The sequence below is a fragment of the Mesoplodon bidens genome, assembly GCF_964165515.1.
Source record: "Mesoplodon bidens genome assembly, chromosome: 8".
Lineage (NCBI taxonomy): Eukaryota > Metazoa > Chordata > Mammalia > Artiodactyla > Ziphiidae > Mesoplodon > Mesoplodon bidens.
In genome coordinates, this window is record NC_138165.1 from 1,281,395 (window position 1) to 1,294,669 (window position 13,275).

At 39.4% G+C, this 13,275-nt stretch overlaps 1 protein-coding gene across 8 annotated transcripts in view; it reads left to right on the forward strand.

Moving 5' to 3' along the window:
* The first annotated feature begins 504 nt into the window (after positions 1-504).
* The window catches only part of IWS1 (interacts with SUPT6H, CTD assembly factor 1), a 64,930-nt gene continuing 52,159 nt past the window's right edge, over positions 505-13,275 (forward strand). For 2 of the 8 annotated variants that reach the window (XR_014016561.1, XM_081243206.1), the window contains exons 1-2: positions 505-810; positions 2,856-2,974. Coding sequence is in view for 7 of the 8 variants with exons in the window: in XM_081243206.1 (XP_081099332.1) it covers positions 777-810; positions 2,856-2,974 (153 nt within the window). In the remaining variant the exon portion in view is untranslated. The remainder of the gene's footprint in view (positions 811-2,855; positions 2,975-13,275) is intronic. The other 6 variants (XM_081243209.1, XM_081243208.1, XM_081243205.1 and 3 more) reach the window with 6 other exon arrangements.

The following is a 13,275-nucleotide window of genomic DNA, read 5'->3' on the forward strand; positions in this document are numbered from 1 at the left end:
ATGGCTTTTTAAGATGAAATTTAAGTCGTTATTTTTAAAAAGAAAGGAAGAAAAATGCCTTGAAAAGAGGCCCTTTTGATCACGCCACTTGGTAACTCAGCGTACCTCGCCAGGTTTCGAACTACAAGTCCCAGAGGGCAATGCGCCACTTCCTCCCCGTACTAAGGGCGGGAATCAAGCGCCTCGCTGCATGATGGGAACGACAGTTAGTTTCCGTATGATGGAAAATTTAATTTTAGCGGGTCTTCATTTTTCGGAAGAGTAAATTAGAAGGTCCTCAAACAAGGCGCGGACGGAGAACCCATACAGTAACATTATCATCTCCATGGGGAACGGACCAGGTTCCTCCAAGGGAAGGTTTTAACCGCAGCCGCAGCTCCCGCTCAATTTTCCCAGGAGTCTCCTTTCCGGTCGTGTCGGGCGTCATTACCGTTGCGCCTTCTCATTAGCCGGATGACAGGTGATGGCGCCTGCGCACTGAATTCTTTTGAGGGTCGTGGGCAGGCGCCATTTTGGCCCTAGAGGTGCTTCTGGGAAGTAGTGTTGTGACCCACACACCTTGCCAGCCTTCCGGGTACGGCCTCGTCTGCCCGGGCTTTCTAGGTCGAAGTGTTCGTGTCTGCAGCTGTTGCTGCCTTACTCTCCGCAGCCTCCAAGGCCTCTAGTCGGGCGGGAGCCTCTGAGCACCGGGCCGCGCCGTCGGTGGTCACAGCGCCGGCAAGGAGGTGACGGGGGCGGCGCGGGGCGCAGACACTCCCCGCCGAGAGCCGCCTGCCATGGACTCGGAATATTACAGCGGCGATCAGTCAGGTGGGGCCCGGACCTAGGGGACCCAGGGCTGGGGAGCGGAGCGGTCACTTGGCCGGGCTTGGCCTTGCACTCCCGCGGGGGAGGGGTGGGGAGGGGAGGGATGCCCCGGAGACTTTCCCTCCGCCGATTGGGTCTAACGTGAAGTGAGGCTGAGCGATGAGAGCCCGCCGACGGACTGCGGCCCCCGAAGTTAGAACCTCGGAGAGGGGATTTTAGAGGGACAGCTGTCTTCTGAATCGGCGAAGGACGTTGCTGCAATAGAGAGCCACTTCCATACATCAAACACTGTGTGCAAAGTACGAGGGAAGGTCTACGGAGGGGGGATCTTTTTCAGGAGTTGAGAGTGATTTTCGAGAATCCGAGGGAGTTAGCTGTTCAGTGGGGTTGCAGGATCTTATGTAGACTTTTCACTAGGAGTTGGGAGTAGTTTGATCTCGCCTGCAAACTAGTTTCTCCCATTAAAGAACACGTAGGACCCGTATTTGAGTTGTATACATATTTTAGAATAAGGCGTGTTCCTCTGGGGCTTACTAGCGATTTTTGTACCTTTCCTTCACCTTGAGATCTTTCCCCTTTCTCCTCACTGAAGTTCTCCTTTCTTTTCCTGTTTAGTCTGTAAACACGGGGCCCCCCTCTGCTAACACCGTGCTAGCCACCGGAAATCCAAAGACGAATAAGGCAGAACCTCGTGGGGAATAAAAACGTTACTTTTGCTTTCCTATTGTGTCCTAGTTCCATTGAGTATTCTCTATCAAAAGGGCTTAAATAATTTTCTAAGCGTTAATTACTCCGTTTTGTTTTGAGTTCACTTCGATTATTATGTGACGGCGGATAGTAGTGACTGCAAACACGTTTCCAAACACATGCTGCTGTTTTGCTTTAAATGATTTCCTGATGATTTCAAAATAGTTGTCAGTTCATTTGTTTTTAAATTACTTTTAAATAAGTAATCATATGTAATATGTGTATATAACGTGCTGAAAGACATGAAAAGTGAGCAATTTCCTGACTTTTCATTTTTTTTGCCATTTTTTGACGTTCATCCTTGTATTCCTAATTTATGCTATCTCGTTGCATCATTTTTAAGCATTGTGTAACGACTTCCTATTATGCTAGGACAGGGTCTTAGCCTCTTCTGTGCCCTCTTGCCCCCATATTCTAACCATTGAAGCATAAGTTTTCGTTATACTTCAGAATTTTTTATTATGACTATATAATAAGAATATTAAATATTAAATATATATATTGTTTACTCCTAAGTAGAGAAGCTCATTAGTATGATACTGATTTCATTCTTACACATTTATTTGATTTTCCTGTAGTTGAGTGCTTCATTTTTAAAAATTTATTTATTTTTAGTAAACTCCTAACCAAGGCTTCCCATATTCTCCAACAACCCTAAATTCCTCTCAGTACAATTTTACTTTGTATTTTTAAAGTATTGGTTAAAGATAGGTAGCAATTCGTTTTATAATAGTATAGTAGTATATGCTTTACTTTAAGGAGTTTACACTATTTCTGGACTGGAGTTCCTTGTGCTCTTCATTCATAAACAAATACTGTACCAGACAGTGTTCTGGGCTCCAGGGATTCAGCAGTGAACCAAAAATCCCTGTTCTTTTGGCCCTTTCATTCAAGCGAGGAGAGAAGCACATTAAACAAAACTAACTTGGAAAGTCATGTAGTACATCAGAAGGTGGTAAGTAAGTGCTATGGAGAAAATCGACTCAGTTATTTTAACATAAAGTTGAAATAAAGTGCACACTATTAGTTTGTTGACTTGGTCCTTAGTGATGTTTATTAAGCTTCATATTCCTTTAATGATATATTCTCGCTGCCACGTGTCAACAATACAAGTTATGATTGTTGGTATTTATGTAAGTATTGTACTGTTGTCTTATTCACAAATTAGCATCGTTAGGTATGCTTCATCAGTGCTCTTACACTTGTTCTTGCTCTTACATTGTTCTTGATTCATTGTGTTCATTTTGGTTGTAGATGTCATCCATCTTACACTTTAAGTGGGTTTTTGTTTTATTTTTAAGCAGATGATGGTGGCGCTACCCCAGTACAGGATGAACGGGATTCAGGGTCAGACGTTGAGGATGATGTAAATGAGCAGCACTCTGGATCAGACACTGGAAGTGTAGAACGTCATTCAGAGGTATTGGCTAAACGACATCTTTGGGGAGGCTTTTCCCTTGCATATTCTATGAGACCTGTTTTATTTAGGAGTTGTAGAGACCCTTTCTTAGGGTCTAGGCTTCAAACCCTTCAAAAATGATAGAGAACTGCTTTAAAAGTAAATAAATAGGGATAGTCTGGTTACTTATGAAATCACAGGGAAATAAGTATTGATTGAGTCCCATTTTGGATATTAGGCAGTTTCAACTGTGCTTATTGATTCAGAAACTAGGCCAGGCCTTTGATATTTGACTAGGCTTCCCCATTCCCAGAATGTCTTAGTGGGGCAATGCGGATTTGCAATCTGAAGAAACATCAATTGAAATAGAAAGTTATGGTGGTATCACATATTAAATTTATATGATTTTAATTTGCTTCCTTGGTTATACAGTCTGTTCTGCACAATGTTAACAAAGTAAAATTGGGTCTTTTTCAATAATTCAGCTGTAAGTTTTTGGTAAACACAAACTGAAACGTAGGAATGATAAAGATGGCCAATATACCATATTTTGCTTGACTACACATGCACAGAAAATTGTCCAATTTTAAGTAGTAGATGTAGTTGTTAGAGACTGTATTATTGACTCTGTCCTTTGACATATCACTAGTATATTCATATATCCAACAAATATTTTTTGAGCACCTGCTATGTGTCAGGCTCTTTTGAGTGACTAAATGAGGTTCCACTGCCACAAAAATCCTCTCCTTGGATTTATTTTCCAGCAGGGGGAGAAAGACATTAAACATGCACTTTTTAAAAAAAAAATTTTTTATTTTTGGCTGCATTGGGTCTTTGTTGTTGCACACGGGCTTTCTCTAGTTGCGGCGAACGGGGGCTACTCTTCGTTGTGGTGCGCGGGCTTCTCATTGCGGTGGCTTCTCGTTGCGGAGGACGGGCTCAAGGCATGCGGGCTTCAGTAGTTGTGGCACACGGGCTCAGTAGTTGTGGTTTGTGGGCTCTAGAGTGCAGGCTCAGTAGTTGTGGCGCATGGGCTTAGTTGCTCTGCGACGTGGGATCTTCCCGGACCAGGGCCAAATCCGTGTCCCCTGTATTGGCAGGCAGATCCTTAACCACTGAGCCACCAGGGAAGCCCTACGCACTTCTTTTTAAAAATTGTAGTTTGTTAGGAGGTGATAAATGCTGTGGAGAGAGGAAAGTTTGAACAGAGTGAAGGGTGCCAAGGTGGAGGGCAGGCTTTGGTGTTAAATAGGGAGGTACGCATAGGCCTTATTGAGAAAGTGACATTTGAATCAAGATGTGGAAGGAGGTGAAGGAATAGCATGTGTCTATGTAGGGGATGGACATTCCTAACAAAGATCTAAGGTGGGAGCCGTTGTGGCTAGAATAAGTAGGGGGCAGGTGAGATCAGAAGTGAGAGGAAGGCTTATCTTTTAGGTATTTTGAGGTCGTTCAGTGTTTGGTGTACTCTTAAGCATTAAGACTAAATTCTAATTAATATGTAATTGATAGGTAACAATTATTTGATAACATAAACATTGTTACAGTTTATTTAGTGTATAATATCTTAACTTTCCATTTTGGAAAACAGCATCAGGAGATTGACTGATGGCTTCATGCTTCAGTTATAAATGTATAAATGTAGTGTTGACTTTCTTTTTTTCAACTACTTTGTTTAATGAGGTGGGTTCTAAATAAATAAATGTGCATGTTGAAAATTTGGAAATCATATAAAAGTTTAAAGAAGAAAGTTGAAGTCAGCATACTCCTGTCACAGAAATGACTATTAACTTTTTTACATTATTTCTCCTGCATTTTTATTCTCCTTGTATAGAACGTATGTATACGTTTTAAGTTACTTGTGTTTTTACTATATATGTTACGTATCAATATAACATTTTTATCTCTTCACTTAACATTATACTTAAGTATTTCCCCATGTCGTTAAAGATTCCCACCAAGTGTAATTTTTTTTTTTTTTTTTCTGCGGTACGCGGGCCTCTCACTGTTGTGGCCTCTCCCGTTGCGGAGCACAGGCTCCAGATGCACAGGCTCAGCAGCCATGGCTCATGGGCCCAGCCGCTCCGTGACATGTGGGATCTTCCCGGACCAGGGCACGAATCCATGTACCCTGCATCGGCAGGCAGACTCTCAACCACTGCGCCACCAGGGAAGCCTCCACTAAGTGTAATTTTTAATGGTTGCATAATATTTCATAATATGGATGGACTATTATTCAACAGTTTCCTGATTATTAACATTTAGACTGTTTAGCTATTATAAATGAAGTCTGCCATGAACATATTTTTGTGCTTTTCATAGATTTTCCCCTCCAGGAGGGTTATCCTAATTTGCTAAACTTCTAGTGGTTTGAGTGCCAATTGTACCCTTGAAAGAGTACAGTTATATTACATGGAGCAGTGCAGGTTATAGCCCCCAAACTTAAAAGATGTGTATTAGTTTCCTATTGCTGCCATAGCAACCTGATACAAATTTAGTGGCTTAAAAAAACAGAGATTTGTTTCTTACAATTCTGGACGTCAGAAGTCAAAGTGGGTCTCACTGGGTTAAAATCAAGGTGGCACCAGGGTTGTGTTCCTTCTCTAAGGGAGAATCTGCTCCCTTGCCTTCTCTGGCTCTACAGGCCACTTGCACTCATTGGTGTATGGCTTCTTCCTCCATCTTCAAAGCTAGAACGGTAGCGTCTTTAAATCTCTCAGACCTTTGCTTGTGTCCTCACATGTCTGTCTCTTACTCTGACCTTCCTGCCTCCCTCCCATAAGGACCCTTTGTAATTATACTGGGCCTACTCAAATAATCCAGGGTAATCTTCCTATCCTTAATTACATCTGCACATCCCTTTTGCATATTTACACGTTCTGGGGACTAGGATGTGGACATCTTTTGTGGGGGCATTGTTTTGCCTGCTGCAAGATGGTACTCACAGCATGATTTTTCCAAATAATGTTTTGCCCGATGGCATTTTGGAGTTCAGGCTAGTTGTGGTTTGTTTTATAATTCATTTTATCTATAGTACTCATTTTGCATGTGTTTCTTTAGATCTCTAAGGAAACTGTTAAAAAAGATCAAGATAATATTTTAAAACTTAACTCAAAAAGTCAGGATCAGTAACAGTGCTTTACTGGTCCATATTGGAGCCTGAAGCAAAAGGAAAACTTAGTCGTATGTATGCTAGTATTTAAATTTTGATATTTTGTTCATCATGGATTTTTGTGTCAAATTTGACCTTTAAAAAATCACCTTTTTTTTTTTCAGATATCTTTGTTGAGATAAATTTACATACCATACAATTCACCCATTTTAAAGTATGCAATTCAGTGGTCTTTAGTGTATTCACAGTAGTACAGCCATCACCACAGTCAATTTTAGAATATTTTCATCACATTGAAAAGAAACCCTTTAGCTGTTACCTCCTTATCACCCCCACCCCCCAACCCCTCCTTGTTCTGGACATTTCATATGAATGGAATTATATAACATGTGGTCTTTTGTGACTGGCTTCTTTCACTTAATGCTTTCAGTGTTTATCCAAGTTGTAACATGTATCAGTACTTCATTCCTTTTTGTGATCAGTAATATTCCATTCTTTGGATATACCACATTTTATTTATCCATTTGTCAATTGATGGACATTTAAGTTGCTGCTACTGTTTTTCACATTTGCTGCATCAGTTTACATTCCCACCAACAGTGCACAAGTGTTCCTTTCCTCCCCATCCTCCCCAACACTTGTTATTTCTTGTCTTTTTGATAAGAGCTGGTGTGAGGTGATTTTGTAGCTTTGATGTGCATTTCCCTGATGATGATTGATCTTTTCATGTGTCTGTTGGCCACCTGTATGACCTCTTTGGCCAAATGTCTGTTCAGATCCTCTGCCCATTTTGTTATTGGGTTATTTGTTTTTTTAATGTTGAGCTGCTATGCAAACTTTTAGTTTGATATAGTTCCTTTGTTTACTTTAGCTTTTGTTTCCCTTTCCTGAGGAGACATATCCAAAAAAACATTGCTAAGACCAGTGTCAAAGAGTGCACTGCATATGTTTTCTTCTAGGAGTTTTATGGTTTTGGGTCTTACATTTAAGTTTTTAACCCATTTTGAGTATACTGTTGTATATGGTGTGAAAGTAATCCAGTTTGATTCTTTTTCATGTAGCTGTCCACTTTTCCCAACACCATTTATTGAAGAGACTATTCTTTCTCATTGTATATTCTTGGCTCCTTTGCTGTAGATCATTTGACCATATATGCATGGGTTTGTTTCTGGGCTCTCTATTCTGTTCTGTCGATCTATGTGTTTGTTTTCTCTGCCAGTGTTAACACTGTTTTGACTACTGTAGCTTCGTAATATAGTTTGAGATCCGGGCATATGATGCCTCTGGCCTTGTTCTTTCTCAAGATTGTTTTGGCTATTGAGTATCTTCTGTGGTTCCATAGAGATTTTAGGATTATTTTTTCTAGTTTTTTGAAAAATGTCATAATTTTGAAATGGATTGCATTAAATCTATAGTTTGCTTTGGGTAGTATGGTCATTTTAACAGTATCAATTTTTCTAATCCATAAGCACATAATAGCTTTCTTTTTGTGTCTTCAATTTTTTTTATCAGTGTCTTACAGTTTTCAGTGTACTCTCTTTGTTAAATTTATTCCTAGATTCTTTTATTCTTTTTGAGGCAATTATAAATAGGATTGTTTTCTTAATTTCTTTTTATAGTTCATTGTTAGTGTAAAGAAGTGCAACAGATTTTTGTATATTGATTTGTATCCTGCAACTTTACTGAATTCATTGATTAGTTCTATCAGTTTTCTGGTGGAGTCTTTAGGGTTTTCTCTATATATTATGTCATCTGCAAATAAAGACCATGTTACATCTTCCTTTCTGATTTGGATCCCTTTTCTTTTTCTTGCCTAATTGCTAAGCCTTCCAATACTGTGTTGTTATAAAAGTGGTGAGAGTGGGCATTCTTGTCTTGTTCCTGATCTTAGAGGAAAAGCTTACAGCTTTGCACCATTGAGTGTGATGTTGGCTGTGGGCTTGTCATATGGCCTTTATTATGTTGAGATACATTCTCTCTTTACCCAGTTTGTTAAGAGTTTTTGTCATGAATCACTGTTGAATTACTTTTCTTTTGCATCTGTTGAGATGATCATGTGATTTTTAGCTTTCATTTTGTTAATATGGTATATCACATTGATTTGTGGATGTTGAACCATCCTTGCATCCCTGGAATAAATCCCATTTGACCATGGTGTATGATTCTTTTAATGTATTGCTGAATTTGGTTTGTTAATAATTTGTCGAGGATTTTTGCATCTATGTTCATCAAGGATATTGGCCTGTAATTTTCTTTTCTTGTGTCCATGTCTGATTTTGGTATCAGGGTAATGCCGGCTTCATAAAATGAGTTTGGAAGTGCTCCCTCGTCTTCAATTTTTTGGCACTCTTTGAGAAGGACTGGTATTAATTCTTCTTTAAATGTTCGGTGGAATTCACCAGTAAAGCCATCTGGTCCTGAACTTTTCTATGTTGGGTGGTTTTTGATTACTGATTCCATGTCTTCACAGTAATCAGTCTATTTAGATTTTCTGTTTCTTCATGATTCAATCTTAGTAGCGTGTATGTTTCTAGGAACTTATCCATTTCTTATAGATTGTCCAATTTCTCAGCATACAGTTCTTAGTTTTTATGATCCTCTGTATGTGTGTGGTATCAATTGTAATGTCTCCTCTTTCCTTTATAGTTTTATTTCTTTCCATTGTCTTTTTTTTTTCGGTAAGTCCAGCTAAAGGTTTGTCTATTTGTTTATCTTTTGTAAAAAACAGGTCTTAATTTTATTGACCTTTCTATTGTCTTTTTAGTCTCTATTTCATTTATTTCTGCTCTGATTTTTGTTATTTTTTTTCTTCTAATAATTTTGGGCTTAGTTTCTTTTCTCTAGTTCCTTGGGGTGTAAAGTTGTTATTTGAGATATTTCTTTTTTTTTAATGTAGGCATTTATTGCTGTAAGCTTCCCTCTTAGAACTGCTTTGCTGTATTCCATAAGTTTTGGTATGTTATAACAATATTTCCATTTTCATTTGTCTCAAGATATTTTTTGAATTCTTCTTTGACTCACTGGTTGTTTAGCAACATGATGTTTGATCTCCACATGTTTGTGAAATTTTCAGTTTTCTTCTCGTACTTCTCATACTCATACTCATTTCTACTTTCATACCATTGTGGTCGGAAAAGATGTTTGGTATGATTTCAAACTTCTTAAATTTATTAGGACTGACTTTGTTGCCTAACATATGATCTGTACTGGAGATGGTTCATGTGCACTTGAGAAGAATGTGTCCTCTGTTCCTGTTGGATGGAACGTTCTGTAAATGTCTGTTCAGTCCGTTTGGCCTAACATGTGGTTTAAGCCCGATATTTCCTTATTATTGATTTTCTGTCTGGATGATCTATCCATTATTGAAAGTGAGGCATTGAAGTTCCCTACTATTATTGTGTTGATATCTTATTTCTTCCTTCAGGTCTATTAACATTTAGGTGCTCTGATGTTGGGTGCATAAATATTTACAAACGGTAAATCCTCTTGTTGGATTAACTCTATTATCATTATACAATATAATGACTTTCTTTGTATCTTATTATCATTTTTGGCTAAAAGTTCATTTTCTCTGATTATAAATATAGCTACGTCTGCTTTCATTTGGTTTCCATTTGCATGGAATATCTTTTTCCATCCTTTTTTTTTTCAGTCTGTGTGTGTCCTAAAAGCTGAAGTGAGTCTCTTGTAGACAGCATATAGTTCAGTTTTTGTTTTTACCATCCATTTAACCACTCTATCTTTTGGTTGAAGAATTGAGTCCATTTACATTTAAAGTAAATATTGATAGGTAGGGTCTTATTATTGCCATTTTGTTCTTTGTTTTCTGACTGTTTTGTCATTCCTTTTTTCCTTCTCCCCGCTCTCTTCCTTTGTGGTTTGATGATTTTCTGTTAGCAGTATGCTTAGATTACTTAAAAATTTTTTTTCTTGTATATCTAGTATACCTTTTTGCTTTGTGGGTTACCATGAGGCTTATGTAAAATATCTTATACCAGTCTATTTTAAGCTGATAACTTCAAGGACATGCTAAAGTTACACATTTTTGTTCTCCCCCACATTTTATGTTTTTGATGTCATGCTTTATGTCTTTTTCTCTAGTATACTCGTTAACAAATTATTGTAGTTATATTTTTAATACTCTGCATTTTAATTTCTTTAATAATATTTTTACTAGGGTTTTGAGGTTTTTTTTTTTTAGTGGTAGCTCTAGGGTTTACCACATATATTAATCAGAATCAGCTTCAGATTTACGGTAGCTTAATTCCAATGGTATATAGTAAGGTTAGTGCTATGTACCTCTATTCTTTTTCTCTTTTTGTAATGTTATTGTTATACATATTATATTTATTAATGCTAAAATCCAACAATGCACTGTTATAGAAGTAATTTCCTTAGTGTAATACAGGTTTGTTCCCACCCACCTTCTTTGTACTGTCATTGGTCTTACGTATTACAGGTCCAGCAATACAGTATATTCATATTACTTTATGCAACTGTTATATAAATCAGTTAAATTAAGAAAGTAGAAAATATGCATTTATACTGTCTTTCATAATTACACAGTTACCTTTACTGGTGCTTATTGTTTTTTCATGTGGATTCACTGAGGTCACTTGCTTTCAGCCTGAAGAACTTCCTTTAGCAGTTCTTGTATGGTGGGTCTGCTTGACAAATTCTTTCCTTTTCGTGGTTATCTAGAAAAGTTTTCATTTCTTTTTTGTTAATTATTTTTGAAAGATAGCTTTGTTGGATATAGGATTCTTAGTTGATAGTTTTTCTTTGAGCACTTAGAATATGTTATCCCACTGCTTTCTGCCTCCATTGTTTCCATTGAGGAGTCAGCTGTTAATCTTACTGGGTTACTCTTTTAGGTGATGAGTCAAATTTCTATTTCTATATATATTCTCTATTTGATATGATATTGTCATCATGCCTTTATTTTTTAAAACATGTTTACAAATGGCCACCTTGAAGTCTTTTCCTGATAAATCTGATACCTGGTTGCTCTCACAGGCAGTTTCTATTGCCTGCTTTTTTCCTGGTTATGGGTCATACTTTCCAGTTTCTTTGCATGCCTTTTAATTTATTGTGGGAAACTGGACATTTTAGAGTAATTATTTAGTGACTAGCTGGATGATTTTAGTGAAGACTGTTTCCTCGCCCGCAGTTTTAAATCTCTGGTTTTGCATCCTCAGAGATGTGCAGTTTGGGACATGCTCACAGTCACCTGGGATGACAGTGGTATTAGTAGGGCTCTTTTTGCTCTTTCTCTGGCCACAGTCAGCTGTTAAAACTCCACTGATGGCTCTGTTATTTCGGGCAATGCCCTGTGGCATAAATTGCTCAGCAAGTTAATCTAATCAAATTCTGGCTCCTTTGAAGGAATAATTTCTGAGGTCTGTGTTTGCTTTGTTCTGACCTCAGGATGGCTCCTCCCAGCTGTATTATTACCTGGTTATTTCCTGCAAACTAGCTGGCCTACAGTTTATCCTGTATTTTGAATCTCCTTCTAAGTGCCTTCCACCAGTTTCCAGTGTTAGTGAAAGTGCCTTAGCCTGAACATCGCCAAGCTTGGTTACAAATGAAGTTGGTTTCTTTGGGGGAAAATTAGAAGCTATCTACTTTACTGCCTGCTTTTTCCCCAAGCAAAATCTCTGAGCCGGGGCTCTGGAGTTTGGGGTAGGGGGTGGGGAGAGGGTGACGGCAGGTTTCTTTCTGAGTGACACCCCAGTTCTAGAAGCCGAGCTCTCAGTGTGCAGCAGGGATTTGATAGCAGCCGGAGGTGCTCCTGGCTGGCCTCTCTTGGCATGGAACCACTGTCACGCAAATTGGGGCAAGGGTGATCAGGGCCCCAGTATTGTCAGTGTGCTGTGCCCAAAGCAGAGCCTTCTTACTGTGACTGAGTGCTGGGCGGAAGATGGGAGCCCCCACTTGCAACTACATTTGCCTGGAACTTACCTTCAGCAGCAGGTAGCTGGAGGCAGAATGAGAAATGCTGACATCGGGCTCTTCCTGGGAGGACACCTGCCCCTGGAAGCTAGAGGGAAAGGGTGCCCTTTGTCTTTGGCTGCAGCAGCCTGGAGTAGTCTTTCTGCCTGAGCTGTGAAGTTGAAAGTGAGGAGTGGTCTTGGTTCAGATACCAGATACTTTTGCTTCTCTTACCAAATTTTTGTAGATCTTCTTGGATGGATGTTTCTTTATTCACACTTTGTCTTTAGGACCATTTCCAGGGGCTTTGAATAGTTGTTTTTAACTACTTTTAACCAGTTTCGCTGGAGAGTGGGTCAGCAGAGCTTTTCCTTTTCATACCAGAAGCCCTCATCTGGCTTCGTTTTTCTCTCTTCTAATAATTGGTCAAACCTCTCCATATTCCCCAATTCACATTCCAGAAGACCCCAGGATGCTTTACTTGTCTATTACCACAGTCTCTGTTAGGCCATTTGGCTCTTGCATCTCACTGGGCCTCCTGCCTGTGTGTGGGTGGGTCCTGTCTGTGGCCTCCTCTGCATGGAGAGCAGCCCAGTGCTGCTTTCCTAAACAGGTGGCTCTGTAAGCCAGCTGTTGGCATTTGGAGGCAGGCCTGTATATTGCAGGACATTTAGTTTCTTGGTTCCCAAACATTAAATAAAATGGTAGTGACATATCCTCTCTAGTCGTTGCCAACCAAAAATGGTCCCTCGCATTCACAAATGCCCCCTTAGGGGAGAACCCAGAGCTACCCTTAGGCTGAGAACACTGAAATGGACAAATGACGAGTAGAAAGCATAAGAAAGGAAACAAGAAGTATCCAACAATATAAAAAACTAGTGATTAAAATATAAATAGAACATTTGTAAGAATGGCAACGCGTCCATTAAAATTGTTTTCAAAGAATATTTTGTGACATGGGAGAATTCAGTGTGTTATGGCCATTAAATTAATTGTGATTCTAGATCCCTGTTTACTTTTTTTTTTTTTTTTTTCCGGTACGCGGGCCTCTCACTGTTGTGGCCTCTCCCGTTGCAGAGCACAGGCTCCGGACGCGCAGGCCCAGCGGCCATGGCTCACGGGCTTAGCCGCTCTGCGGTATGTGGGATCTTCCCGGACCGGGGCACGAACCCTCGTCCCCTGCATCGGCAGGTGGACTCTCAACCACTGCGCCACCAGGGAAGCCCCCTGTTTACTTTTTTAAAGTAAATTCACACAAAGAAAAGATTGGGAAGAAATT